General features: G+C 34.7%; 1 protein-coding gene across 1 annotated transcript in view; it reads right to left on the reverse strand.

Annotated features, from left to right (window-relative positions):
- Positions 1 to 26,903, reverse strand: part of Tnks (tankyrase) — a 148,735-nt gene that overhangs the window by 113,397 nt on the left and 8,435 nt on the right. Inside the window, exon 2 of the mRNA XM_020152882.2 lies at positions 13,551 to 13,775. Within this exon, the coding sequence (XP_020008471.1) occupies positions 13,551 to 13,775 (225 nt within the window). The remainder of the gene's footprint in view (positions 1 to 13,550; positions 13,776 to 26,903) is intronic.

The raw sequence follows: 26,903 nt of genomic DNA on the forward strand, positions 1-26,903 counted from the left end.
GTATTATGATAAATTATATTTAACTATAGGCATTATTAACTATTTAAGAAAACAGAACAGAAGAAATAGAAACAATATGAAATTTTCAAGCTAAAATTGTAGCAAACCTTTTAGAGTTCACATCAAAAGGTGTTTTAGTTCAGTTTTTACTTTAAGTGGCAAGAATCACACTCTTAAAAGTATTAAAACTTTGTGAAATTAGAGCTACATTAAACCAAAAGTTACTCGTGATGACACTCAATTGAAAATGAAGTTATGTTTATGTTAAATGTTTTCCAAGTATTTATAAGTATCTTACTTTAACAGTACAGATATTCACTTATTGAGTTCCAAAAACTGAGTCTCACAAAGAACGAAGCTCGTTTTTTAAGCAAACAAAATGTGTAATATTTTAGCAAAACATCAAAGGACCAAATTTTAACCAACACTTTCAATGTAAGATTGTCACTGACAAACATAGGCTTTAAGAGACAAACCCTTCTTTTAAATTGAAATATATGCTATAGACTGGAGTTGATATATATTTGGACAGTCTCTTCTACAGAAACATGTGTTGCAGTATAACGCTGATACTGTACAAAATCATACCATGCCATCAGAATACTATACATGTTCATGTATCACAGGAAATTTTTTCAAAAGTCATTTATCTTTTTCATTTGAGATTACTTATTATGGCATAAAAGTAGCCAGACTAATGTGTGTTTCAAATCACCAACAGTTCATTTACTACTAACAGGAAACATGAAAATTCAAGTAACTACTGCTATTTTATATAGTAACATGGTTCACTGAATTTAAGTAAGAATTAAGAGACACAAGTTTTCTGTCTTTTCACAAAGGCAGACCAACTTATTTCGACCTCCCTTAGGTTATAAGCAATGAATAGAACTAGATTTAAAACAAAACCAAAAATGTACCTTCCTAAAGTTATCCAAAAGTTAATGAGATAACTAAAGAATTATAAGCAGAAAACTGAACTCAAAGGGTACAGAAGACATCACTGTTCTGAGAACAATTATTGACTCAGAAAAGTAAAAACGGTCTTCCCAATGTCTCAGGGAGCAAGATAGCAGCAATGGAAGCCCAGAGCCCCCCAAAAGTGAGGACTATAACAAACACTTCCTCCACACCAGAGGGCTATACCTCAGGAAGAGGATAAAGTGGATATGAACTAGCCCTAGGACAACCACATGAGGCTTATTAGGTAACAGGTTCTATGGGTTGAGAGCATCACACAGTAGTCAAGAGGTGCTGAGGGAGACTACTACTGTGAGATTAAAATTCTGCTCCTGAGAGAGTAAAGAGAAGCAAGAGACCTCATTAACATAACTGCATGGTTAGAAAACAGAAAGACAACCTTAATTATGAATAAGCACCGGACCCCAGAGCGGGGTTGGGAGTCTATTGGCTTAATAACATAAACATTATTTCCTGCCTTATTGTATTAATATTGGCCCTGGTGGTACAAACACACCAGGATAAAAACTACTGGTAACTTAGCACATATCAAGGCAGTGTCACCAATAGAAACTAGTGACCACCACTTTCTTCATTAGAATGCATTTACAGTGAAAACAAGGTGGGGAGGAGTTCAACATTATTACTTCCTTGATGAAATAAAGTATTAAATGTTGACACATGAGCACAAAATTTTTAATATATAAAGAATTACAAAGTATAGATAAAGGACTTCTGCTGCATGTCAAAATACAAATGGTTGTTACAAGGACTTCAAGGAATGTGTTGCAAGCTGGACTAGGCACTTTTGTCATGAAGTATCATTTTTCATTAAAAAGATAACTGACAGAAAAACTTGAGCTTAGGCTTGGGTATTTGATAGGCATATTTTTTAAAGTGCAGACAACCAAAACAACCAATGAGTTATGATGCTACCCAGTACAAAGTTTTCTGATACAGTTTTAGAATCCACATTGCAATTAGCCATTAAGAAACACCATTCTCAGTCAGTTGCTGGGGCTCACGTGAGCCTGTAATGCTAGCTACTCAGGAAGCAGAGGTCAGGAGGGTCACGGTTTGAAGACAGCCAGGGCAAATAGTTCATAAGACCCTATCTCGGAAATACCTAACACACACACACACAAAAAAAAGGGCTGGTGGAGGGGCTCAAGGTGTAGGCCCTGCGTTCAAGCCCCAATACTGAAAAAAAAAAAATTCTGAAATGTGAAGTATCAAAATAGAATACAAAGTCAATTGATTTTTCAATAAAGGAGGCATAATGCTTCAATGGTGAGCTCTATTTAATAAATCATGCTGGAACTGATTATCTATATAGAAAAAAACAAAAACATGAAATAACTCTTATCTTCATCATATCAAAAATTAACTTGAGTGGACCACAGACTTTAACTGAAATAATAAAACCTATAGAAGAAAACACGAAAGAAAAGTGTTCATTCCCTTGGAATACGCAAAAAATTCGTAGACAGGAGAAGAAGAACCTGAACTTTAAAATAAACTACTGATAAACTAAGCTTTATCAAATTAACTACAATAAAGAACATGTTAAAACAAGACAAACTAGAAGAAAATAATGTAAAACACGTATGTATGATAAGGAACTCTGGATTATAAAAGGAATTCCTACCAAAAAAAAACATTAAAAAACAAACAATATAATCTGAAAAATCAGGAAAAGACTAGGACACTCACAAAAGATGATTAACTAAATTATTAGCAAACACATGAAAAGATTAGTATTAGAAGTCAACAAAGAAATACATATATATAAAAAAAAAAATCCAGCAATACTAAGTGTTCATGAGGAAGTATTAAACTAGAATTCTCAATGGGCACTAGAAATGGTTCAGCCACTTTGGAGTTCAGCTTGGCATTTGCTTTTACAGCTAAATATAAACTACAATATGCCCCAGCATAGATTCCTGTTCTTAGAGATTTACCCAAAAGGACACAAACAAACAAACAATAAAACCCTTTGTACCCATGCAAAAGATTTTCATGTGTGTTCATGTTTATATAGTAAAAAATTAGAAGCAATCTGAATATTAACAAGTGAAAAGCAAAATGTGACATTTCATACAACAGAATACTACTCAGCAATAACAAGAAATAAAACTTTGATGCATAAAACAAGGATAAAATCTCTAAAACATGTTGGGTGAATGAAGTCAAACGCCAAAGAACATATTTGTTTTTCTGCCTTGTTTTTGTTTTTTTGGCAGTACTGGAGTTTGAACTCAGGGCCTTGTGATTGCTAGCCAGGCACTCTACACTTTGAGCCATACCTCCAGCCCTTTTTGTTCTGGGATCTCTTCTCTTCAGGCTAGCCTAGACCATGGTCCTCCTGTTAACACTGCCTATTTTACTTGGGATGACAGGCTGCCACTGTGCCAAGCTACAAAGAATGCACTTTTAACAGATAATTAATCTTATAATCTCAGAAAATCAATCAATTATTGACTGGAGATGGTCAAAGGAAGGGAAACTACGTGAAAATGGGTACCAGAGAACTTTTCAGAATGCTGAAAATGTTCTATTATTTTGGTTGTGGTGGTGTTTACATGGGTACCCTTCTCAAAACTTAAAAATGATATTCTTAAAGTTAATTCATTTTATTTCGTTGCCTCAAACTCTAAATAAAGTGGCTTTTATGTTGTAACTCAGTGTGTTTTTTTTTAATGGACAGTTTAACCATTAGACACAACTGAAGGAAAATTTATTGAAATGAAAACTAAATCAATAGGTGTTTTCATAAATGAAAAAATAAAACTATAGTGGACAAAGGATGGAATTTGAAAGTATAACATTCTGTGGACAGTTTAGAAGTAAAAATAAGAAAACATATTTGAATAGACAATTGCCTGATATTTTCCTAGATCTAATAGAAGACACAAATCTACAGGTTCAAAAAGGTCAAATAGTAGAAATTCATTAATCACGCAGAAAAAAATTTTTTACGTGTAAGTCAGTAATAACTATAAGAAAGCAGCCAATAACTCAAGAGAAAGCATGCAAATTAATGTATTAATAGTATATAAACTACACTGAAGATCATTTTGTGACCTACCTTAACATACATGTTATTTACAGCATATATTAAGCAGAGGTTTAATTATAATCTTTCCATGTCTATTTGCCAAAATGCCAATTATTTTGTAGTCCAAAAACATCATACTTCTATTTATAAGACAGGTTTAACTTAGGTGATATTAACTATATTGTTATACTTTAAAAAATATTTTAAATAAATGGCAATAAGTAGATATATCCAAAGAGCTGGTCTTATACTAAGCCAATAAGGTCTAGTTCTGATTAAACATTTAAAAAAATAAAACTTTTGGACATAAATTTAATATTTTTCATTTGTGAAATGTTCACTTAATAATATTTTAAATTTAAATATTACATTTCTTTTAAGGATCCTTTTCAATGAAGATCTACATTTTCATAGCACTGTTCCAACCTCTGAATATGCTACTCATTTTATTTCTTTGAAATCTAACATTCATAAGAAATAAACAAAGGCTGTGTACACCAGATCAAATTTGAGACAAAATAAAAGAGTGACCAATTCTTTTCTCTCTCAACACATTCAGGCTCTAGTAAGCAAGTTTCTCTTGAGAATATGTGATAAACATTTCTTTGATTCTCAATGGTGTCTTCTTCACTAAAAGATTAGCGACATTCACTGACTAAAGTAAGCTTCTTTCACCTTCATTAATAATCTTTGGAGGAACCCGAGATCCACATTACATAATACGTGGCCGAATGGACCCATTTATAAAGCTCTTCTAAAAACAGAGATTAAAGGACAAATGTGATGAACCGGGGACTAGGCTGGGTTTCAGAAGAAAAGTTGTGAAGTAGTAGCTGTCTATCTCTTTCACTCATAAAATGAGATGATTAATAATTTTCCAGTGCTCTAGAGCTAGCTATGCAGTATAGTAGCTCTAGTCACATGTGACCACTGAGTCCTTGAACTGTGTCTAGAGAGAGTGATGATCCGAATTTTAAGTTGCACTTAATTTTGGTTGATTTAAAAACTGGTGAATGATTCAGTCACTGAGAAATGTTTAGAATACCATAGGTATAGGAATCTACTCTTTCACCAGCAAACTTTATGAAATCCAATTATGGATGAACTGATACTCATTAAAAAATTTTATTTTTAGATGAGACTTACTTTAAGTAAAATAAACATACTTCAGAAACCTAGTTTAAAAATGTTTTTAAAAATCTCATGTTTTATTAACATTGCCTATTGAAATTGTATTTTGTATACATTGTGTTAGATAAAATATGCCATTAAATTGATATCACCCATTTTTAATGTGGCTACTTGAAAAAATTTAAATTACTATATGTCTAAACTATTGAACAGGGCTACTCTAGAACAGACACTCTACGTTGAAACTATCGACATTTTGGAACAGATAATTCTTTGTTATGGGTATAACTTCTCCATCATTGTGCCCCAATAGGGTTTGCAAATAAATACACAACTGCAGTTTAATGTGAGTGTTGATTCAACACCTTGTGGTCCTCTGGGAGCAAGACAGGATAGGAAGCTGTCATAAGACACTTATCTCACTGCTCTACTTCTAAGGAGGTGTGAGGATTTTTTTCTGCCCTTCTCCAGCTGCTGGTTCTTCAAACAGAGTATCCCACAACTCTCGATGCAGGCATTTGGCCTTATTTTTTTTCCGTGTCACTCTTTTGGTGTGTGATTCAAGGAACATGGGGAGTTAGCACCTTGTGTTTATCCTTCTTTTTTCTGTCTATATAAGTAATAAAATCAAAGTATCTTATTGTATCTTTGCCAACCTAAGTAATCAGGCTTTGGCTGTCACCTCGACTATCTTGCCCCACATGGTTAGCAGTGAGGAGCAGTCCTGTCCCTTTTAAATTTAACAGTAATCCTGACCTCCATCTGCCTCATGTCAGTAGTGGCTCCTACTTGTGACAAAAATGTCCTGGTACAGTAAGCCCGCCTTATTGTTGAATTTATTACACACAATTTTGAACAACTGCACTGTTAATAATGTTAAATTTTTTCTAATTTTAAAAACAAAAATTTTAAATTCCTACACATACATTAGGCAGCTCAGTTGATGCAGATAAGCTCTGTTGTGTTTTTATCGTTATGTGATCTGCTGAGTGTTTCCTATCCTTCCATTTTGTGAAAATCTACCACCCAAAAGTAAATGGTGCCCTAAAAGCAAGTTGAAAGTGAATGATTTTAATTTAAGTGACCAAGTGAAAATTTAAATGTGTTGAAAGGCAGCATGTCTTGAGTGGAAGTTGGGCAGTGTTACGGAAAAATGAATCAAGTTTCTGCAGTACAGCACCGAACTCTACACAATCTTAAGCATGCGTGGTTTTTCCTCAATGGTGGTATCCTTGGAACCAGATACTCACTGTTACCAAGGGTCTACTGTACATAGCTAAATAACCCCTCAAAAGAAAAAACTGCCCCTGGCTGAGAGCCTCTGTCTTGAGGTTCTCCAGGACCTAATCTCGCTCACATACACATATGCAAGGTAGAATGCATCAAGGCCTGTGCTGCTTTCTCCCTCTCTCTGAACACTTACATGCCACACTACTGCACATTACATTTCATTTAAAGATCAATTTCTATGGTTTAAAAACATAAATAATAAATCAGTAAGGTAAACTAGTAAGAAATAAGTAAGTAAAAAAGTAACAATAAATAGTAAATATGGTCTCAAATGAGCCTTCTAAATTTAAGATGCTATGGTCTATGACTATATCTTTGAATACTGACTTTATCAGATAGTTTCTTTTTTCAATTACAAGGGATAAAAACTAGATACCTTAATAACAGGTACATTTCTTAAAAGAACAGAGATATCTCATCAAAAGTAAAGGTAGATATGTGTTCAAAATTTTACCTTGTTGCTATCTATCCTTGTCTCCCAGCCATTCCCCTCAGATGTAAGCACATACTCCTGTACTGTCTGAATCTTCATTTCAAATTACCACTAAAGAGAATGTAACCCTGCTTGCCTCAATATCTGGTTCCTGATTCAAAAAATATGGCCAGGGATGCAGGAAGAGGCAATATACAATGGAGTTGGGGGAGGATTAGCTCTGAGAGGATATTTGGGTAGATGCCTTAATTTATATTTCCTAAAGTAACACATATTCAAAATTGTTTTTAATATATAGGTAGAATTATACATGGAGAATGAACAGATTCAAAACAGTGATCATATCTCTGAGAGAGTGAAATAATTAGGACTTTCACTTTGTATTTAATATACTTGTACATTGTTAATATTTAGTACAAATACATAACACTTTTATAGTAAGAGTGACATTTCTCATGAGACAAAACTTATCTTTACCCATGCTTAAGTATATTTGTCAAAACAATGGTTTTGCAAAGTTGTTGTTTAAAGTAATTGATCTGTAACCGATAGAGAATAAAAATTGAATTTTCCCGAGTAACACAAAATGTAATTAAACAGTAAATATATTGAATTAATAAAAATTAGGTACATTAAAATATCACATACAATGACAGTACTAAATAAAGAAGGCTAATATAAATCTGTTAATTCTGGGGGGTTAACTTCTTTTTTATAAGTCTTTGTCTTTAATACAAAAGTGACCAGGGCCTGACACACCTATAATCCCAGCTGTTTGAGCGGCACCTCAAGTCTAGGCCAACCCTGAGCAAAACCCTCCAGACCTCATCTAAAAAATAATGAAAATAAAAAAGGGCTTTCAGGAATGACTCAAGTGATACATGATCTGCCTGGCAAGTGAAAAGCTCTGAGTTTAAACTCCAGTACTGAAAGCAAAAAGAGAAATAACCAAAATTTTGAGAATTCTGTCAATATCTGAGTCTAGCATATTTGTAAAAAAAATTACTAAGTTTCACCCCAGTGAACTATTTTGCTTTTATGTGTCTCATTACACAGACACCCATTCACAACTTTTTTCTATGTACCTCACTGAGAGAAAATGACTGCATTTCTTTAAAAAAGAAAAAACTTCAAAAAAATCAAAATGTCTCCCATTAAGCGTCCTTCACTACTCATGGCAACATGCCACAGTTAAGGGTTAAGAGCCCAGACTCTGGAGCCAGACTGCATGGGTTAGAATCCTGGTTCTGCCTCCACCTAGCTCTAGGACCTTCTGAAGCACCTTCGCCTCCCTGTGCCTCCATGTCTTCAGCTGGACATCAGCAGATACTAAAGGCACCTACACCCTCCTGCATGTGAGGATGGTAAAACAAAGAAACATTTTTAAATGCCCGGAATATTCAAGCATATACACATAGCAATTTTCTTAAAAAGATATTTTAAAATATCTCATTACTCAAAAAATAAGTCTGACTGAATAAAAAGTTAAAAAGTTACTGAATTTACATGGAAGAATTCCTTTATTTGTGATTTAATGAGTTAAACGCATCTCCTTCAATCTTTATGATCAAATATTGGTTATAACATTTAAATAGGAGCAAATTAAATTTTGCTCCTATTTTCTTATACAGAAAAACCAAGATTTAAAATTTTATTATTATTACTTGGAGGTGGGGGGAGGGGATGAGACAGGGAGTAGCCTAAGCTGGCCTCATGATCCTCCTGCCTCCTGCCTCAGCCTTTCAACTGGTAAGATTACAGGCACACCCAGCTAAGATTTTATTAAGGTACACTTCATCTGTAGTAACTTAGATACAGTTTATTCTGTATCCGTATATTGTAGATTTTTATATCCAAGATCTCTTATATCCTTTTTGCAAAGAGCAGAGTTAACTCAGGCCATAATGCATTACTGAAATCAGCATTATTTACTACACAAGCCATAACTTATGACAAGATAAGGCAGGCATTAGAATAAATGTAAGAATCACTATAATACAGCATCTCTTATCCTATCTGAAAAACTTAAAGAAACCTGGAAGTAAGTAGTCTCCCAGAAGCCAGACAATACTGGAGCATCAAAATATTGCTCTGGACTTGGTCAATGTCTGACGTCGGGCAAGTTACTTCAACACTGTCAACCTCAATCTCCACTTTTATAAAACATTAGTTAACTCAGAGAATTGATGTTATGATTAAATGTGAATACATACTTATATGCATATATGCATAACAAGAATTCAATAAACAACTTGGGTCATACAAATCAATCTTTTCATCTGCCTTTCAAAAACAGACTCGTGTATCTATGTACTGTTAAAAAATACCTGTCGTATTGCAATAAAGACCCTAGGAGCAATTAATATGTGCCATGCCAATTGTTTTATGCTTTTTTATAGGATGATTACTTCTTCTAATACTTGACTGGATTCATCTACATGAAATAATCCTCAGGAATAAATAAAGTATCTTTACATTCTGTCCATGTTAGTTTATAATATTACCACAGAATTTTTCCAGCTCTCAGAACGAGGTCCATATGTAAAATGTTCTTCCCATGATGTCTCTAGGAGAGAACCCTAGATACCCTCCTCCACTTGCCCTTCTAAATCCTTTCTGAACTGCTCACCCCACCTCTTCTCTGGCTTAAGGCCTCTAGGACTTACCTGCATTCTAGACAAAGTTCCTATGTGTGTAAAAAAACGTTAAGACCAATTAAAACTACTTAATATTACTAGTTACAAAGTTTAAAGTTACACATTTTAAAACATTCCCCAAGGAAACCAGGATTAAATTAGTACCAAAATATTCTGATTCTGCTCTGGAAAGAAATTCTACCAATGCTATTATTTTCCTATGACTCCAAGAACTGTTTCAACAGACTGAAACTTCAGTATACTATTGTACTTTCAATCTGAAGGAGACAAAGGAGTATCATTCAGTTATTTGGTTAAAACTAAATTATTTTTAGAAGTCTTATTTTTCTATTGGATTTAATAAATTATCCTAATAGCTTTTTTTTTTTTTTGAGACAGTGTCTCTCTTTGTAGCACAGGCTACAAAGAGAATTCATGATCCTCCTGCCTCTGCTTCCCAGCTGCTGGGATTACAGGTATATTTGCACAGCACAATGGGCCCACCAATTACTCTTTTTTTTTTTAATTGGTAGTACTAGGATTTGAACTCAGAGCCTAACACTTGCTAGGTGGGCACACTACAACTTGAGCCACTCCATCACTCCCCCACACACCAATTACTCTTAATGACAGTATTCAACATATAGTTCAGATCCCACCTCAGCTCCCTTCCCCAACAGCGAGGAAGAAAAGACCACCTTTTTGTTTTAATGAAATACCTCCTCTGCCCTCTTCCCCTCTCTAGTCCCACTGGGTTACAATTTCCAGAAACAGTGACATGATGACCTCTGGCAGCTTGAATTAACTTGCTTTGAAAAATACTAACCATTTTTCATATTCCTTCAATTTTATCAAGCTTTCTTTCACGTTATATTTGGTCACAGTAAGCCAGCAGAACTTCATGCTCCTGATATTGAAATGTTTGTGAGGAAAATGTTTGTTACATTAGTAATTTCTTATAATCCTACATTCAATATCTTTATTAAAAGACCTAAATGGGGGAGGGAGGACAGGGGGCCTACGCCATGTATTATCAAAGCACAGTTCAAGTTTTAAAATTACAAAGGATATGAAACAAAAGACATACACATTCACATTGCTGATAACAAACAGCAGCATGTGGTAATTAAGTAATCAAGCTTTTACTGAGTGTCCACTTTGTGTCAAAATACAAAAATGATCAATGTGAATACCTTCTTATTAGCCACCCAAGGGGAAAGAAAGAAACAAGCATTTACCAAGGCTCCATTTGCTTTATATACATATTTTAACGTCCCATAGCAATCTCATACAGTAGCTATGATGCTCATTTTATAAATCAGAAATTGAGGCTCAAAGCAGTTACTTGTTTAAATCCACAGTTAAGTGATAAACTACATGTCATATATAATTCTAGCACCAGCACTTAATTCCTATCCATCATTCTACACAAACACAAGCTAGGATTACCCCAGATCAAGTTTCCTATCCCTCAAGCAAATTCTAAAAGGCACATTTAAATTCTAAATCCCTCATTTACTACTCTGATATACGATGTCTTCTTCCTAACAACCCCATCAAACAAGTCCCCTGTAAGAATACTTGAAACCATGATTCAGAAAAACACTCAAGGCAGCCATGTTTCTCTTTAGGGGACCCATTAGAACATGTTCTGTTCTTGCAAAGAGTAATTATCATACTTAAGGATATTCTTTTAAAAGACCACACTCAAAACTGTGCTCCAAACAGGCAACACAAAATATGTGCCTTCTATCTCTAACCATGGTATCTGTACTACAGCAAATTAAGAAATGTTCAGGCTTGACCCAAAATAAACACATATTTGGATAAACAACTGATTTTTTAAGTAAGTCTTATTTATACTGTCGTATCCAAGGAGAAAATATGAAAAAAACTCAGACTTACATTCTTAATTCTGAATTCTGTTGACAGATGAAAAGTCTAGCATTCATCCAATTTGAAAAAGACTAGCAGATTTAAATGAGTCAAGAACTAAAACAAGAGTTTAAGTCTATAAATATGACCATTTTATTTAACAGCTTTCTAGTTTAGTGAGGAATTCCTAAAATCTTTGTCTCCAAACTGAACCTGCATCTAAAATCCCAGTAACCATGGACCTGCACAAAGTGAGGAAATGTTCTAATATACACACGTTTCAGATAATACGATCACCATGCAAACCAAGAACTGCCAAAGCAGATGAGCCATTGGTCACACAACTCCAAACTTAAGTCAGGCACTTAACTGCAACCCACAGACTGTTCTGAACTATCATGGTCAGTCTAGAGTAAATGCAAATATGTAATTCTTTTAATAGACAAACAAGTGGTAAATAAAGTCTTATATATATATCACTTTGAAAAATGTGAAGTTTTTAATTTTATTTTTTGCCCATTTTCCTCTAAATTTAAGCATGTTTGCCATATTCCTTCAGGCCTCAAAGAGTAAAGGTATTCATACTAGTGCTTTCCAGGAATTCTAAAAAAACTGAATGAGCAAATATAAAACCATATATAATCAATATACGTGAGTATATGCTATCATATATTTACCATCATTATTCAGAGTGCTGACTATACTAGTACCACATTTATCAAGTAAATGCATGAATATGCTAGCCTTCTTGAAAGCAGTTTGAACATAAATAGGGAAGACATCAAGATAAGGATGTACAGTGTTGGGGGTGGTATTTCACAAGAGGACATTACATTATCATTCCTGGCTGCACTTCTCCCTTTTAAGGATACAGTACGGAATTTTGCCAACTTAGAGCTTTTATGGAAATGCTACATTGGGACTTGTTTAAAAGATTACAATTTAGTTTTTACATGGAAAACTGATGTTAAAAATTAAGAAGGGAGGTATTCTGGCAAGAAGAGGGCACAAAGACAATAATGAAACAAAAAGGGAGTTCTCAAGGATTTGGTGAATTTTCAACTAATTTTTGCAAGGCATATGGAAGGTGGAGGAAGTGAGTGCTCTTTACCAGAGACATATTAAAAACACATAAACTATATAGACTATATACTGTAATGTATATACTGTGGAGAAAAACTAGCAGTAATTTTATTGCATATTAAATAATTGAAGTTTGGAATTAGAATAAGATAAATGAGAATTACAGCTAATTGCTTTTAATAGTTCATTTAACCAACTTAGTATTTAATAACACAATTAAAATTATCTTTATATAGCTTGCTTAATCTCTCCTTATTAAGACAATATGCTTAAAGACAAAAGAAGTACTATTAGGCTTCATTTTCTCTTGCATTTTCAGTAAATACAAAAGTATCTGAATCAATATCATGCAATACAACAGAAAATTATTTCTAATCATGTTATTTTCAAAGTAAGAAGAGCTGCAAACTACTGGGTATATCCCCTATTTGACATATTACATTACATTATACAAGTACTACACTAAGGGACTTTACTTGTGTTATCTCACTTAATCCTCTTAACTGTATGGCATACAGTTAGTATCCCCATTTTAATACTCAAAAAGGTAACTCACTCACTCAAGGACCTAATTCTCTCTGACTCAATGCTACTGGACCTGGAAAACAAAACTATTTTTAATGTTCTACTTGTTAGATTTTAAGTAGCAGTCTGAATTTTAGGCTCCCAAGTAAGGATTCCCTGGGTTCCTGCACACAGGTAGAATGCCAACTGGTGTGGAACAGTATGTCTTCAGATTCAGTAAGAGTTTGTACTTTATAAGGGCTCTTGTTGATGCAAGGATGAATAATCTGCAGCTTTTTAATAAAGAAACTACATTTGACAACAGCAATTCATCAAAATTTAGCTCCACACCAGTTGGCATTCTACCTGCATTTGGAAAGTTAATGTTTTAAATCTTGTTCTTATACAACCTTAGATTACCCTCTCTCTACTTCCCTTTTGACGGAAAGAATTTCTCTAGAAGAAGCAATAAACTTACCAAATGGTAGTTATATCATGACAACAAAAAATAAGAGTAAACCTTTATTTCAAATGTATGACAGTTGGCCTTACAACTTAAATATCATTAAATCCTACTTACCAATACAGACATCAATTTTCCCTTTAATAGCAGCCTCATGCAGAGGTGTATAGTTCCAGTTATCCCTGGCATTTGGATCTGCCCCTTGGCACAGTAGCAGACTCACAACCTCAGCATGGCCAAAAGAACAGGCATTATGAAGCGGAATGAGACCTCCATCATCACGAGCATGGACATTAGCACCCATCTGCAGTAAGTGTTCTACAACATCCTTTCTTCCAAAACCTGAAGAGAACAGAAAAATGTCTATTTACTACATTAAGTTGACTTTGTAAAAAGAGCCATTAGAAATCCTTTAACAATAGCAATGAATAGGAACTCAAGTACTGTACTCTACAGTAAAAAGGGTAAAACAAAATATAAAAACATTAGCTCCATTCAAAGTCAAATTGATCTGCTCACGTCACAGAACTAGAGCTAAAAAAGCTCTTGCTCTAGTCATTGGGCAGTTGATTCAAAAGGCATTTCTTAGTTACATATGTGACTGGGCAACTGTGCTAAAATACAACACGAATGAGACAAGACTCCTACCCAAGACATTCTCTTTCCCCACAAGCTTCACAAGACTCTTCACTGTATTTGAAAAGTAAAAGGTTACTTAAATACTGCTGACAACCAAATTAAGACAAATCATAATACTCAACATTACATTAGGGAAACTGGAGAGAAATGTAAGGATAACAAAAATACATGCTTGGCAGTTTGGTTACAAGGATTCTGAAAAGGAAGAAATAAAGATGATGACAGAATATCTCCTATTGAGACTGGTGGCCAAAGTATGTGAAATAGATGATTCAGTGCAACTATTCCGCTTAGATTTCTTGAGTTTCAGAAATTAGGGGGCAGACAAGTGATGATACAGGTATTTGAAGATACAGAATCAGAACACTGGTAAGTATCACAGTTTTCAGACAAAAAAAGGAAGGTGGGGGGAAAGAGAAAGATTCTGTCTGTAACAGTGTAAGGACTAGGCAAATACTTAGAAAGGTAAAAAAATACCAAGGAAGCCAAACTGAGGAAGTCAAGGACCAACAACATTAGGCAAAGTCCAACATGATTAGGATTTAGTGAAATCAACAAAGAAAGGGAAAAATGACCATTGATAATTACAATTTTAGTACAATGATAACAATGTAAGCTACATTACAATGAGCTAATAAAAGAAACTGCACATTAGCATTTTTACCTTTATAAACTAGTACCTTTCTTAATTATTTTTCCCACTTTATATTTCATTAGGTCTTATTGGCTAGGTTTCAGTACCTAGCAGGATCTGCAGGGTCAGGTCACTCACAGCCTTTGAGACATGGTAAGGAGTTTGGATTTGAGCAAGGGTTTGTCAGGTAATCAAATTTATCTCTTAGCTAATGTATCTATAACACAGTCAACAGTAGAAATGTAAAGCCAAGTTCAGAAAGACAAGTAAGGCCTTGATTATGTAGGGTCTTTATTATATCAGGTAGGAACATACTCAGTTCCAAGTGACACCACCAACTAGGGGAGGGATTTTCTTGTCTCACACAACTTGTCTACACACAGGCAATCCAGACTCACTAAGCAGCCCAACAATAATATTAGGAGTCCATTAAGACTCTGCACTCTGGCATCCTTAGTAGATGCAAGCTTTCTTCCACTTCCTTGTATCTCTTGGTCACAAAAGACTGTTGTATCTCTCAGCCTTATATCTAGGTTCCCAGACAAGAAGGGAGAAAAAGGCTTTTTTATTATTAAGAATGCCACAACCTCTCTAGATACACCTATATTTCCTTAGCCAAAATATGACATCTGTCAACCTATTAAAACAGGTCTTTTATAGCTGAGCACAGAGCTCAAACAAATATTGTATCCATTGAAAAATTAGATGAATTTGGAAGGAATAAACAACAGTATCCACCATAGTTTTGTAAGCCATGGGTAGAAGTTTAAATTTCATTATAAATACATGGGAAATCATTTAAAAGAAAAATCACTTGACTCAATTGGAGCCTAAAAAGGATTACTGGCTAGCTATGCAAAAAATAATTTGGAATTGGGCATGGTAGTGCTGTTGGGAGAATATTTTGACAGACGAGAAACCAAGTGACACTAGGAGGGCTGGAGAACTCAGATTTTATTTACAGCAGCAGGCCCAGATGTGTCTGAGCCCTAACAAAGGATTCACAGGATATTTAAAAGGAAGTGCAGGGCATCAAGTTACAAGAATGTGCCCAGGTTATTGGGGCTAACAGTGAGTTAGAGACCTAAGGTTGTTTAGATAAGAACAGCAGGGGAGATCTGCTTTGGAAAGTTTATTTACAAGTGGAGACAAAAGAAGGTGGGAATGGGTGTTTATCTCTGCATGGTGCCCTTTATCTCCATCCTGTACTTTTGCATGGCTTTAATGGGCAATTCCTCATGCTGTACATCTCTGGCAGCTTACCAATGTTTTAAGGTCCTGTTTCAAGGCTGTCTTCCTCTTTATTTTACAGCCCTGTTTCAAGGTTATCTTCCTCTTCAGTGCAAGCCTCTAATCCTAGTACTCAGGAGGCTGGGGCAAGAGGATCAATAATTCAATTGTCTCAAAATTAGTTAATTAATTGAATTTAAATAAATAAATTGAAGAGAGTCAAGAGCAAAACCAAAATAAACTAGTTAAAAATACTGTGTAGTGTGGGCAAGAATTGATGGTGTCATAGAACAGAACAGTGGCACTATAGATGAGTCAAGGAAGAGAAACTGGGACACGGTTTTTAACGCAAGGATGGCTGGATCCCAGGAGTCTAACTTGAACAACTCAATTTGTGGAAGTACCATTTAGGGAAGGGTCAAGTCTAGCAGGCAGCTGAACTCAAAAAAAAAAAAAAAAAGCTCAACTTCATGAACTGTTTCTCACCAACTATTAGATTAAATAATACAAGTTTGTAAATTTCAGCACATTCTTGCCCCTAAACAACTGGTGAGAAACAATGACATTATTGCATATATTCAAAGAAAAATTAAAATGTATTATGTGGAAAGTATTGTGGTGACACAGTGAGGAAAACCTAAATTCATAACACACAACCTAACTGAATATACTTAAAACAATTTTCCTTATTCTAATGTTAAAAGAGTTGTAATTATAACCATTCAAAAACGTTTCAATATCAAATGTGTTGGTATTTTTTTCCCCAGGTCTGAGTTCAAAAATAGAAAGTTGGGTTTTTTTTCACTTATGTTCAGTATTTTAAACTTATCTAAAATTAAAGGTTCAATGAAACAACATTGGCCAATATTAAACCCACTGCAGAAATTGCCAAAAGCAAAAAGGGTAGAGAGACAAGCCAAAATCCCAGTTTAAAAACAAAAACTACTAAGATACTATTTCTTAGGGCAGGGGAAAAAAGGGTTAGATTCCATTGTGAAAAGAAAGACTGGCTTAATAGCGGAAGATAAAGAATCCTGGACAGGGGCTAAATGAGAATGAAGCTTTCACTTTGAACACTGTCACATTGTCCCTTTTGCTGTTGTGAAACATGAAAGCAGCATTTCTGGCTCAGCTCTAGCCAAAAAGTACAGGGACAGCATCAAGGTAAAATATTGGAAATTGGCTGGGGAGCAAAGTACAGGTGGGCTAACCAATTAGGTAATTAAAACGAGGGCTGGGAAAATCCTGAGCAAGAGGGCACCATTTCAGTGACTCTCTACCATGAGGCATGTTTCTACTTGCCCCAAACCACCTAAAGGAATAAAACCTAAGCCCATGGAGAACTCTACCAAAGGTATCTGAAAGGCATACATAGGAGTGAATGAGAGAAAAGACGAAAGACGATGGAAGATGGGAAAAGAGAAAGTATTGTAAAACGTAATAATGGAACTTCTCATAATTAAAGGAAGATGTAAATTTTCGGGTTAATAAGAGTTCATGAAGTGTCAAAAAGAATTGACAGACATATTATATTTACTCCTAACAATATCAAAGGTTAAGAAATCTGTAAATGCTCCAGAAAGAAAACACATCAGCTATAAAAACATAAACACAAGGTTACTGAAGTCAACCTTCTTAACTTTGAGAAAAAACATTTTAATGTTTAAGTGCATATTTGCAATGACTATAATAAAGCATGAACAAACTACCAAAAGGCATAGAAAATTCACAAAAAATACCAATTATAAAAAAGCAAAACTGAGATGACCCCTGAAATGCAAATTAAAACATGAATACTGTTTTTTATAATTAACAAGCTAATAAATGTTTTAAATGATGACATTTAGAAATATACAAAAATGTTCATTGGAGCACTATCAAAATAGCCAATACACAGAAACTGCTCATCATAGTAAAATGGGTAATTAGTAGCATATTCACAATGGAATTCTATACAATGAAAATATAAAAATATCATATAGCTGAATCTCACAAGATAGTAACAATTATATATCAAGTTCAAAAACTTATCAAGTTCAAAAACAGACAAAGTAATCTATGGCTGGTGAAGGGCTAGTGACTCAAAGGACTGTGTTCACTTTATGAAATTTTACTTATAATTTGTGCACATTTCTGTGTGTATGCTGTATTTCAAAAAAGAAACTATGCTGGTGGTATTAAGGGTATGTTAGGAATATGAGTGAGTAGAACCTTTTTAGGAAAGCAAGTTTAGTAAAAACTCTAGAATTATATGCTAAAAAACTTTCAGCAATAATACTTATTTCATTTCACATTCAGAACCCAGAGCTAGTGTAATGCAGTAATTTCAGGAACACTAAAAATAGTTTTTCCTCAGATATAAAAACCACCTTACAGGCACATAAATAGTAACAACCATCAAAATACCTTCAAATTCATAAAAATTCGAATTAACTAGGTTCGATGTGTCCCCAGGTAATGATTCTCAGCCCTATCTGCACACAGCTCTACCCCTATACGGCAACTTGATTTAATTGGTCCAGGGTTAACAATCATTGCGCTCAAAAAGTATTTGCTTCACCTGAGACTTGTTAAAGATGCAAATTACTAGGTTCCACTCCAGACCAACTGGAAGAGAAATTCTGGGGGTGTGGCCAGCAACCTGTGTTTCTACAAACCCTCCAGGTAATTCCCACACAAAGTTTGAGAACTATGGTTGGTCTGTTTCAGGAAGCTTAGAATCCCCCTGAAAATTACACGCAAAATTTGGTGTTTAAGCATATCTTTCGGGGGAGTATGTCCACAGTTTTCATCGAATCCTCAAATGTATGTCAACAAAATTAGGATCTAACTTGTAATTAGCTTAGCACATTTCAAAGTGTGGCCTATGAATCCCTGGTGGTCTGTGAAGTCTCTTTGTGTCTGAGAAGTTAAAACTATGTGCAAAATAATACTAAGATGATTTTGCCTTTTTCACTGTCACTACAGTGACAGTGCATGAGTTTGTAACATCACATGTTGGTCACTGGGAAAATGTAGTCATAGTGCTCTTAGTAATACAAAAGCAATGGTTGGTAAAACTGTTAACACCTTGGCATAAACCAAGATGGTGATACCAAACAATACTTGTCATTGTATTCTTCACCAACAGGCCCTCACAGTATTTAAAAAAAAACCAAAAAAACAAAAACACTAAGTCAGTTTCACTTAAGAATGACCTTCATAAAAAGACAAATGTTAATTTTATTAAATTCTAACCCCTGAGAATACAAATTGTTTAATAGTACTGTGACAAAATGAGAAATACACTAAACACTTCTAATGCATACCAATGATGGTTGACTTGAAGAATAACACTACACAACTGTTGGAGATCCATTTGACCTGTGTATTAAGTAGACATTTTCTTAAGAATGTACAAATTGAATCTGTCAGTTCAGAGAAAACAAGTGACAATATTTCCTCCCAATGATAAAATTCAAGTTTTTAAGCAAAAAAATTCAATTTTATAACATCTGCCACCACAAGCTTAACAGTTTCCCAATATTTAAATATTTTTATAAGATTGGAGATATCAACAAATGCATGCTTACTATTTTTATTAAAAAGTGAAATGTGTTAATATTTGAAAATCTGTATACCTTAGTGAAACAGTATTTTCTTAACAACCAAAATATATACAGGTATAAGATCCATCTATGTAAAACAGATCAATGGATTTTACAACGGCAGAAGTATGAAAAATTCACCGATAAGGTTTTTGATTCCCCCACTGCAACTTATCTTTAGGAAACTACACTTAACCAAACTTGATTGGATTTAGTATCAAAGAAAAAAAATCTATTTTCTGAAAATGCTATTAAAGTATTCCTTCCTTTTCCACTACATTATCTGTATGAAATAGGATCTTCTTCATATACTTAAGTCCAAATAATACAACACATCAACAACAGCAGGTAGAAGATGAGAATTCAGCTGTCATCTATTAACTCATGCATTAAATTGACTGGCAAAGCATAAAATAATGCCTTTCTTCTCATTAATCTTTGTTTCAGAAAGCAGTTTCTTTTCATTAAAAGTGTTATTTACTATAACATGTAATGGAGTTTATTTTTATTTCTCAATTTTTACTTATAATGTATTAAATCTTCATAGCTGTAACCCACATGAGCAAAACCTTGTTTACAGCAGTCCTCCTTTATCCAGTTTTGCTTTCTGCAGTTTTAGTTACCTAAAATCAGTAACAATCTGAAAGTATTCAAATGAAAAATCCCACAAATAAACAATTTATAAATTTTGGTGGGTCTGAGGTTTGAACTCAGGGCTTCATACTTGCAAAGCAGATGTTCTACCACTTGAGCCATACCTCCAGTCCATTCTGCTATGGTTATTTTGGTTATCTCAGCCTCCCACATAGGTAGGATTACAGGTGTGAGTCACCAGAGCCAAGGGTTTTGTTTTGTTTGATGGTGCTGGTGATTAAACCCAAGGCCTTGCACATGATAGGCAATCCCTGTACTACTGAGCCCCACACCCTGATCCCCTAACACACTGCTCTATGTCCCCATACAGTACCCTATGTGCCTTGCTCTTGCAGCCCTTCCAACACTGTGTTGACATCAGTTTTTTAATCTGCTCCATCCTGCCCAGAAACATGGATCATCCTTTGTCCAGAGTATCCATCTGTATACATTTACCACCCACTGGCACTTAGTACCATCTCCACTGTTGCAGTATTTGTGTTTGTTTTAAGTAACTCTTATTTTACTAAATAATGGTCCCAAAGCTCAAGAGTAGTGATGCTGGCAATTCAGATATGCCAAAAAGAAGCTATAAAATGTTTCCTTTGAGGGGAAAGGAGAGTTCTCAAGTTAATAAGGAAATGTTGAAAGAAAGATTTACATTCATATCATTTTTATTACCGTATACTACTATAATGGTTCTACAGTACAGTTGTTGTTCAAATCTTACCATGCCTAATTTATAAATTAAACTTTATGACAGGTATGTATATACGGGAAAAACACAGTATTTATAGAGCCCAGTACTATTCTGTGAAGCCAACGGCTGAGGGTCTTGGAACATATACCTAAGGATAAGGAGTGGGAGGGGAACGTCTATACTTTTAAAAGTATAAAGAAGTTCTGACACCAAAAAGTTTGAGAAACTGCATCCTGACAATAAAAGCAGGAAATAATGGCATTCTCATCATCTTGCACTTACACCATAACTATTTGTTTAGGTGTTACTGAGCCACTATAAAACCTTAGGGCTCATGCCAGATTCCTTAAAAACAGAGACCAACAAGGTACAAAGACACAATGGAATTATTCCAGTGACTTAATTGAGCAATATGTATTAAATTCCTTTGAATTTCCATAAATACACTGCCAGAGGATATAGTCACTCTCAGAAATATGAAAATTGACAGAAGAAATGAAAAGGGTATTCTCAGAATAATTGCTGACATTCATTCTATCGAATATACTATTTTCCCTATCTCATATTGGTAATACAAAGAAATTAGTTCCAAGACAACAGAGAGACAAAAATGTTCACTATGATACCTCATTAATTTTTCATTTGAATTGTGGCAAAATATAAACTCATAAAATTTACCATCTTAGCCATTTTATGTATACAATTCAGTATCATTATACACTTTCAAATTGCTGACTCCCATGTTTTATTTACTGTTCAAAATTTTTTTCAGTTTGCTTCCATGAGTCAAAGCATACCACAAAATTTATCTTCAAGATTTTCTTATCCAGCAATACCACTCTTGGGGATATACCCAAAAGACTGTGACACAGGTTACTCTAGAGGCACCTGCACACCCATGTTTATTGCGGCACTATTCACAATAGCCAAGTTATGGAAACAGCCAAGATGCCCCACTACTGACGAATGGATTAAGAAAATGTGGTATCTATACACAATGGAATTCTATGCAGCCATGAAGAAGAACGAAATGTTATCATTTGCCGGTAAATGGATGGAATTGGAGAACATCATTCTGAGTGAGGTTAGCCTGGCCCAAAAGACCAAAAATCGTATGTTCTCCCTCATATGTGGACATTAGATCAAGGGCAAACACAACAATGGGATTGGACTATGAGCACATGATAAAAGCGAGAGCACACAAGGGAGGGGTGAGGATAGGTAAGACACCTAAAAAACTAGCTAGCATTTGTTGTCCTTAACGGAGAGAAACTAAAACAGATACCTTAAAAGCAACTGAGGCCAATAGGAAAAGGGGACCAGGAACTAGAGAAAAGGTTAGATTAAAAAGAATTAACCTAGATGGTAACACACACTCACAGGAAATCAATGTGAGTCAACTCTGTGTATAGCTATCCTTATCTCAACCAGCAAAAACACTTGTTCCTTCCTATTATTGCTTATACTCTCTCTTCAACAAAATTAGAGATAAGGGCAAAATAGTTTCTGCTGGGTATTAAGGGGGTGGGGGAGAGAGGGAGGGAGCAGAGTGGATGGTAAGGGAGGGGGTGGGGGCAGGGGGGAGAAATGACCCAAGCCTTGTATGCACATATGAATAATAAAACAACAACAACAAAAAGATTTTCTTAACAATTTTAAGTAGTTTTTTTAAAGAAAATAATTGCTAAAATATTCTTCCTCACTTAACTAGGAAGCTCCTGAAAAAGAACTTACAAGCGTGAGCATTTTGTTTACAAAGCAACTGAACAAGCTTACTACACCATTATAATTACTGAAATGTTCCAACGCCCTATTTACCAAAAAGCTTTGTACTGCTTAGGAAAAGGGCTGGAGGGAAATATGTCCCAAATCACTACTGGCTGCTTTGGAGCAGTAACATGATAGACTACTTTTCTCCTGTACTTTCCAAAATCTGTACAATTACTTTTAAAATCGGAAAACCAGTGTGAGAGAACAGACCACCTGTCAAATGACAAAATAATTCAAAACACAGATTCTACTTCTCATTGCTACCAACTTCCGATTAAGCGGCACAGACCAACCAAAGGATTCGAAAACAACCAGATGTGGGTTTATATTTGCAAGGAAGTGAATTAATACAAAAAAATTATTTATACATTTAAGAAAATCAGAAGATCAGAAATCAGAAGTGTTAGCTTAAATAGCTCACCTTTTCCAATATTTATAGAGCATCTATCTATACTGAAGTTCTCTTGTATTTCCCAAATTTACCAACTTTCATAAAATGTCAAAAGTAACAGTTATACCATTCAATTGTTAAATTTTTTTGGGTATTGTTTTTGGGAAAACAGGGATTGGTCTAAAAAGTAGTTCAAGAGAAATCTTTTTTCCAAATGAAAAAATAATGAAAGCATAATCTAGCATTTCTTCTCAAGACATCATTTTTAAAAACAGCTAAAATGTACTTATTAACTGCAATTCTATGTTATTTCTTTCTAAAACAAATTTGTAATTTCCATGTCACATTTACTGTTTTTTTTTTTTTTAGTTTGATTGCATCCATGAGTCAAAATTTAACAAAAGAAATAAATTTCCATAGTCAACAGGAGAAAACCTAAGTATGCAGAAAAGGAGAATAGTATACCTGGAAATATCACAAGGACATTTTCTGTGTAGCTACCTGTATCTCAAACAGGCTTAAACGTCAAGATTTTTGTTTTATTTTCTCTTTTTTCTTCCACAAAATTGGAGAACAGGAGGGTAGAACAGGTCCTGCCCAGGAGGGAGAGCTGGCACCAGTGGTATGAGGGAGGGGAGGTAGGCGGTGAATATGGTGCGATAAAATGTGCACCTGTATATAAATGCAAAAATGATACCTGTTGAAACTATTCCGGGAGGGAGGGAAGGAGGGATGAAAGAGTACAGTAGAGGTGGTAAATTCATGTATATGATATATTTGTAAGAACCTGTGTAAATGCCACAATGTACCCCCATCCAACACCAAAGAAAAGGAAAACAGTACAACTTATCAAAACAAGATGGATTAGAATATCAAAATAGTTTCCCTGAATATATAAGAATGAAGACATCTGATCCTTTCAGTGTCTACTACTTATACACATACAAACCATAGCTAGCTTTTAAAAAGCATAATTAACCACATTGAGAGGTTTCATTTATTTTTAAACTGTAACTGATTATATAAAGACTATAACTTTAAGGTTTTTTGGTCAACCAATAAATTCAAAATTTTTTTTTGTCTTTTATCAATTTGGACCTGCAGTTAAAGGAAATCATCTACTAACTACCAAATATTTCCTCACTTTAAAAAAAAAAGAAAATCTATCACAGAAGAACAGAGCTACAAGTCCAAACATATAAAACCAGCAGTTTAGTTTGTTACACCAAAAAGAGAGAATAAATGTTACCTAACTTTATTTCTCCTGTTCCTATAAATAAAAAAAGATTCACTTGTTTAAATTGAACAAGGAGTTAACAAACACTCCAAAGAAAAGCATCAAAAAAAAAAGTTTAAGGTCAAGCTGCTTTAATTCTGTAAACAGACAGGCAAAACAAGTTTCCACAAAAGAACCTGGCAACTCACCATGAAGAAAAACAATCTTGGAAATGTGATGAAGCCTTGAAAGTGATGAGCACACAAAAACTATACTCAAGGCTGGAGGAGTGTCTTAAGTGGTAGAGTACCTGCCTAGCAAGCCTGAAACCCTGAGTTCAAACCCCAATCCCACAAAAAAAAAAAAAAAAAAAAAAAAATTATATTCAAAACTCAATTACTTAAAATCAAAATGATTTTTTAAAAAGTAAAGCTAAAGGTCAAATTAGTTATCCTGAGTACCTAAGGCTTTAGTAAAATTCCCAATTTGGTTTTTTATAAGTAGAGTTATTTTTATTCAACAATAAACTAAAAGCCCATTTCTAGATGTTTCTTTACTACAATATGCTTCTCTTACTTTACAGTAAGCAAAGCTCCTTAAGGAAAGGCTTTACCTCCAAGTCCTGTCCATCTTGACTAGTCCTACTCAATTCTTACTGTTAATCTACACGTACAAAGTAGTATTTTAGCCCATTTTTTGCTGCTATTACAGAATACCACAATTATAAGCAATACTGGAAATGTATTTGACTTACAGTTCTAGAACCTGGAAAGTCGAAATCAAAGGACCCTATCTGGTGAGGGCCCTTCTTGCTGCATCATAATATGGCAGAAAGGCAAGTGGGCACAGGACATAGAGGAAATTAGCCAAACTCATCCTTTTCATTAGGAATTCACAGTCAAGATACCTAACACATCCCCCCCACCAAAAAAAAAAAAGCAGCACTAATCACCTGTACATCCTACCTCTTGGAACTATGACCACAGAGTAGGCAAGTGTTGTATCACGGACTTACATCTTCAGTCCCGCTTCTTAATACTGTTAAACAATGGCCATTAAGCAGGGTGCAGGCAGCTCACATCTGTAATCCTAGCTACTCAGGAGGCAGAGGTCTGGATGATCAGAATACTGCTGTTCAAAGCCAGCCAAGGCAAACAGTTTGTGAGACCCTATCTCAAAAACACCTAATACAAAACAGGAATGGCGGAGTTACTCAAGTAGCAGAGCACTTACCTAACAAGTGTGAGGCCCAGAGTACAAACCCCAGTGTGCACAATGGCAATAAAATTTCAATTTGAGTTTTGGAGGGGACATCATGGTGCCAAAATCAGGGCTATAACCTAACTTCCTGAGGTAATCTGTCAGAAAACATAAGGCAAAGTAACTTCACGGATCTGACATCGGAGGAAAAACAAGAATTTCAGAGGCACCAATCTCTTTAATTTTATCTACTGCATATTTTTCTGTCAACTACTCTAAAGACTGCTTTGTCTATGAAGCAAAAGGAGGCTATTAAATATATTTAAGACTAATCTAGTGTCTTCCCCTCACTTCATCACAAGGCTCATGATGATGTCTTTCCAAAACTAAATACTATAATAAAACAGAATCTCAGAATCATTTACATTCCTTAATTATTTTCCTTCTTCTGTGCTCTTAAGCTTTTCTTTTTTTTAACAGATTTAGGCTTTCAACTTGGCCCTTAATGACAGGCTTTCTATCTTCCAGACATATTTTATCGGCCTCTTAACTGTCAAGAAATCATTTCAGGTCTGGAAGGAGCTCTTGGCCCAAGATCTACCCAATTAGGGGGAAATGGATGCTCCCATAGGAAAGAACTGAGAACAGATGACTGGACTAAACTTCCCAAAAAGAATTCTATGGAAATATGAGGAAGAACCTTATCCATAAAATGCCCTTATCAGAATGTTGCAGGGTTAAGGATCACTAGGAAATGTCACAGTCCTACAAAACTGAGGCATAATTGTTATGTTTCAAATTTTAAATGCTACTACAAGAAATAATCCTACAAAGGTTAGTGTGAGACTATTCTATCCCAGAACAGAGAAAACATGAAAAAAAAAAAAAGCAAGGGAAATGACTCTCATTATCTCAGACCCTTATTTCTATCCTTGAAATTATTTAGCAATTAATTCCTGTAAAAAATGAGCAATGGAAAAAAAATTGAGGTCAAATCCATGCAGAGTTCTTATGAGAATTTGAGGAGAATAATATACCTACAATTAAAAGTGGTTGTTGTTATTTTAAGCCACGCTAATGCCCACAAAACAGGAGAAGGAGGAGGAAGAGGATGAACAGAATGGGGGGAGGGTGGGGAAGAGGTGAAGGAGAAAAAGAATACAAAAATAAAAAATACCATAAACAATGCTTTATAACTGGAGTTGGCAAACCCACACACCAAATCTAGTCCATCATCTGTTTTGTAAATAAAGTTTTATTGGAATATAACCACATTCATTTATTTATGTATTATCTATGGATATCTTCATGGCATAAAAACGAAGCTGAGTAGATGTGACAAAGACCAAATTGCCCACAAGACTAAAATATTTACTGTATGGCTATTTAGATAGTTTTTCAACTTCTGCCTTAAGAGTAATGGAAGATAAAAATATTTTTAAGTTAAAAAATTTTATATATATATATATA

The sequence above is a fragment of the Castor canadensis genome, chromosome 14, assembly GCF_047511655.1.
Source record: "Castor canadensis chromosome 14, mCasCan1.hap1v2, whole genome shotgun sequence".
Lineage (NCBI taxonomy): Eukaryota > Metazoa > Chordata > Mammalia > Rodentia > Castoridae > Castor > Castor canadensis.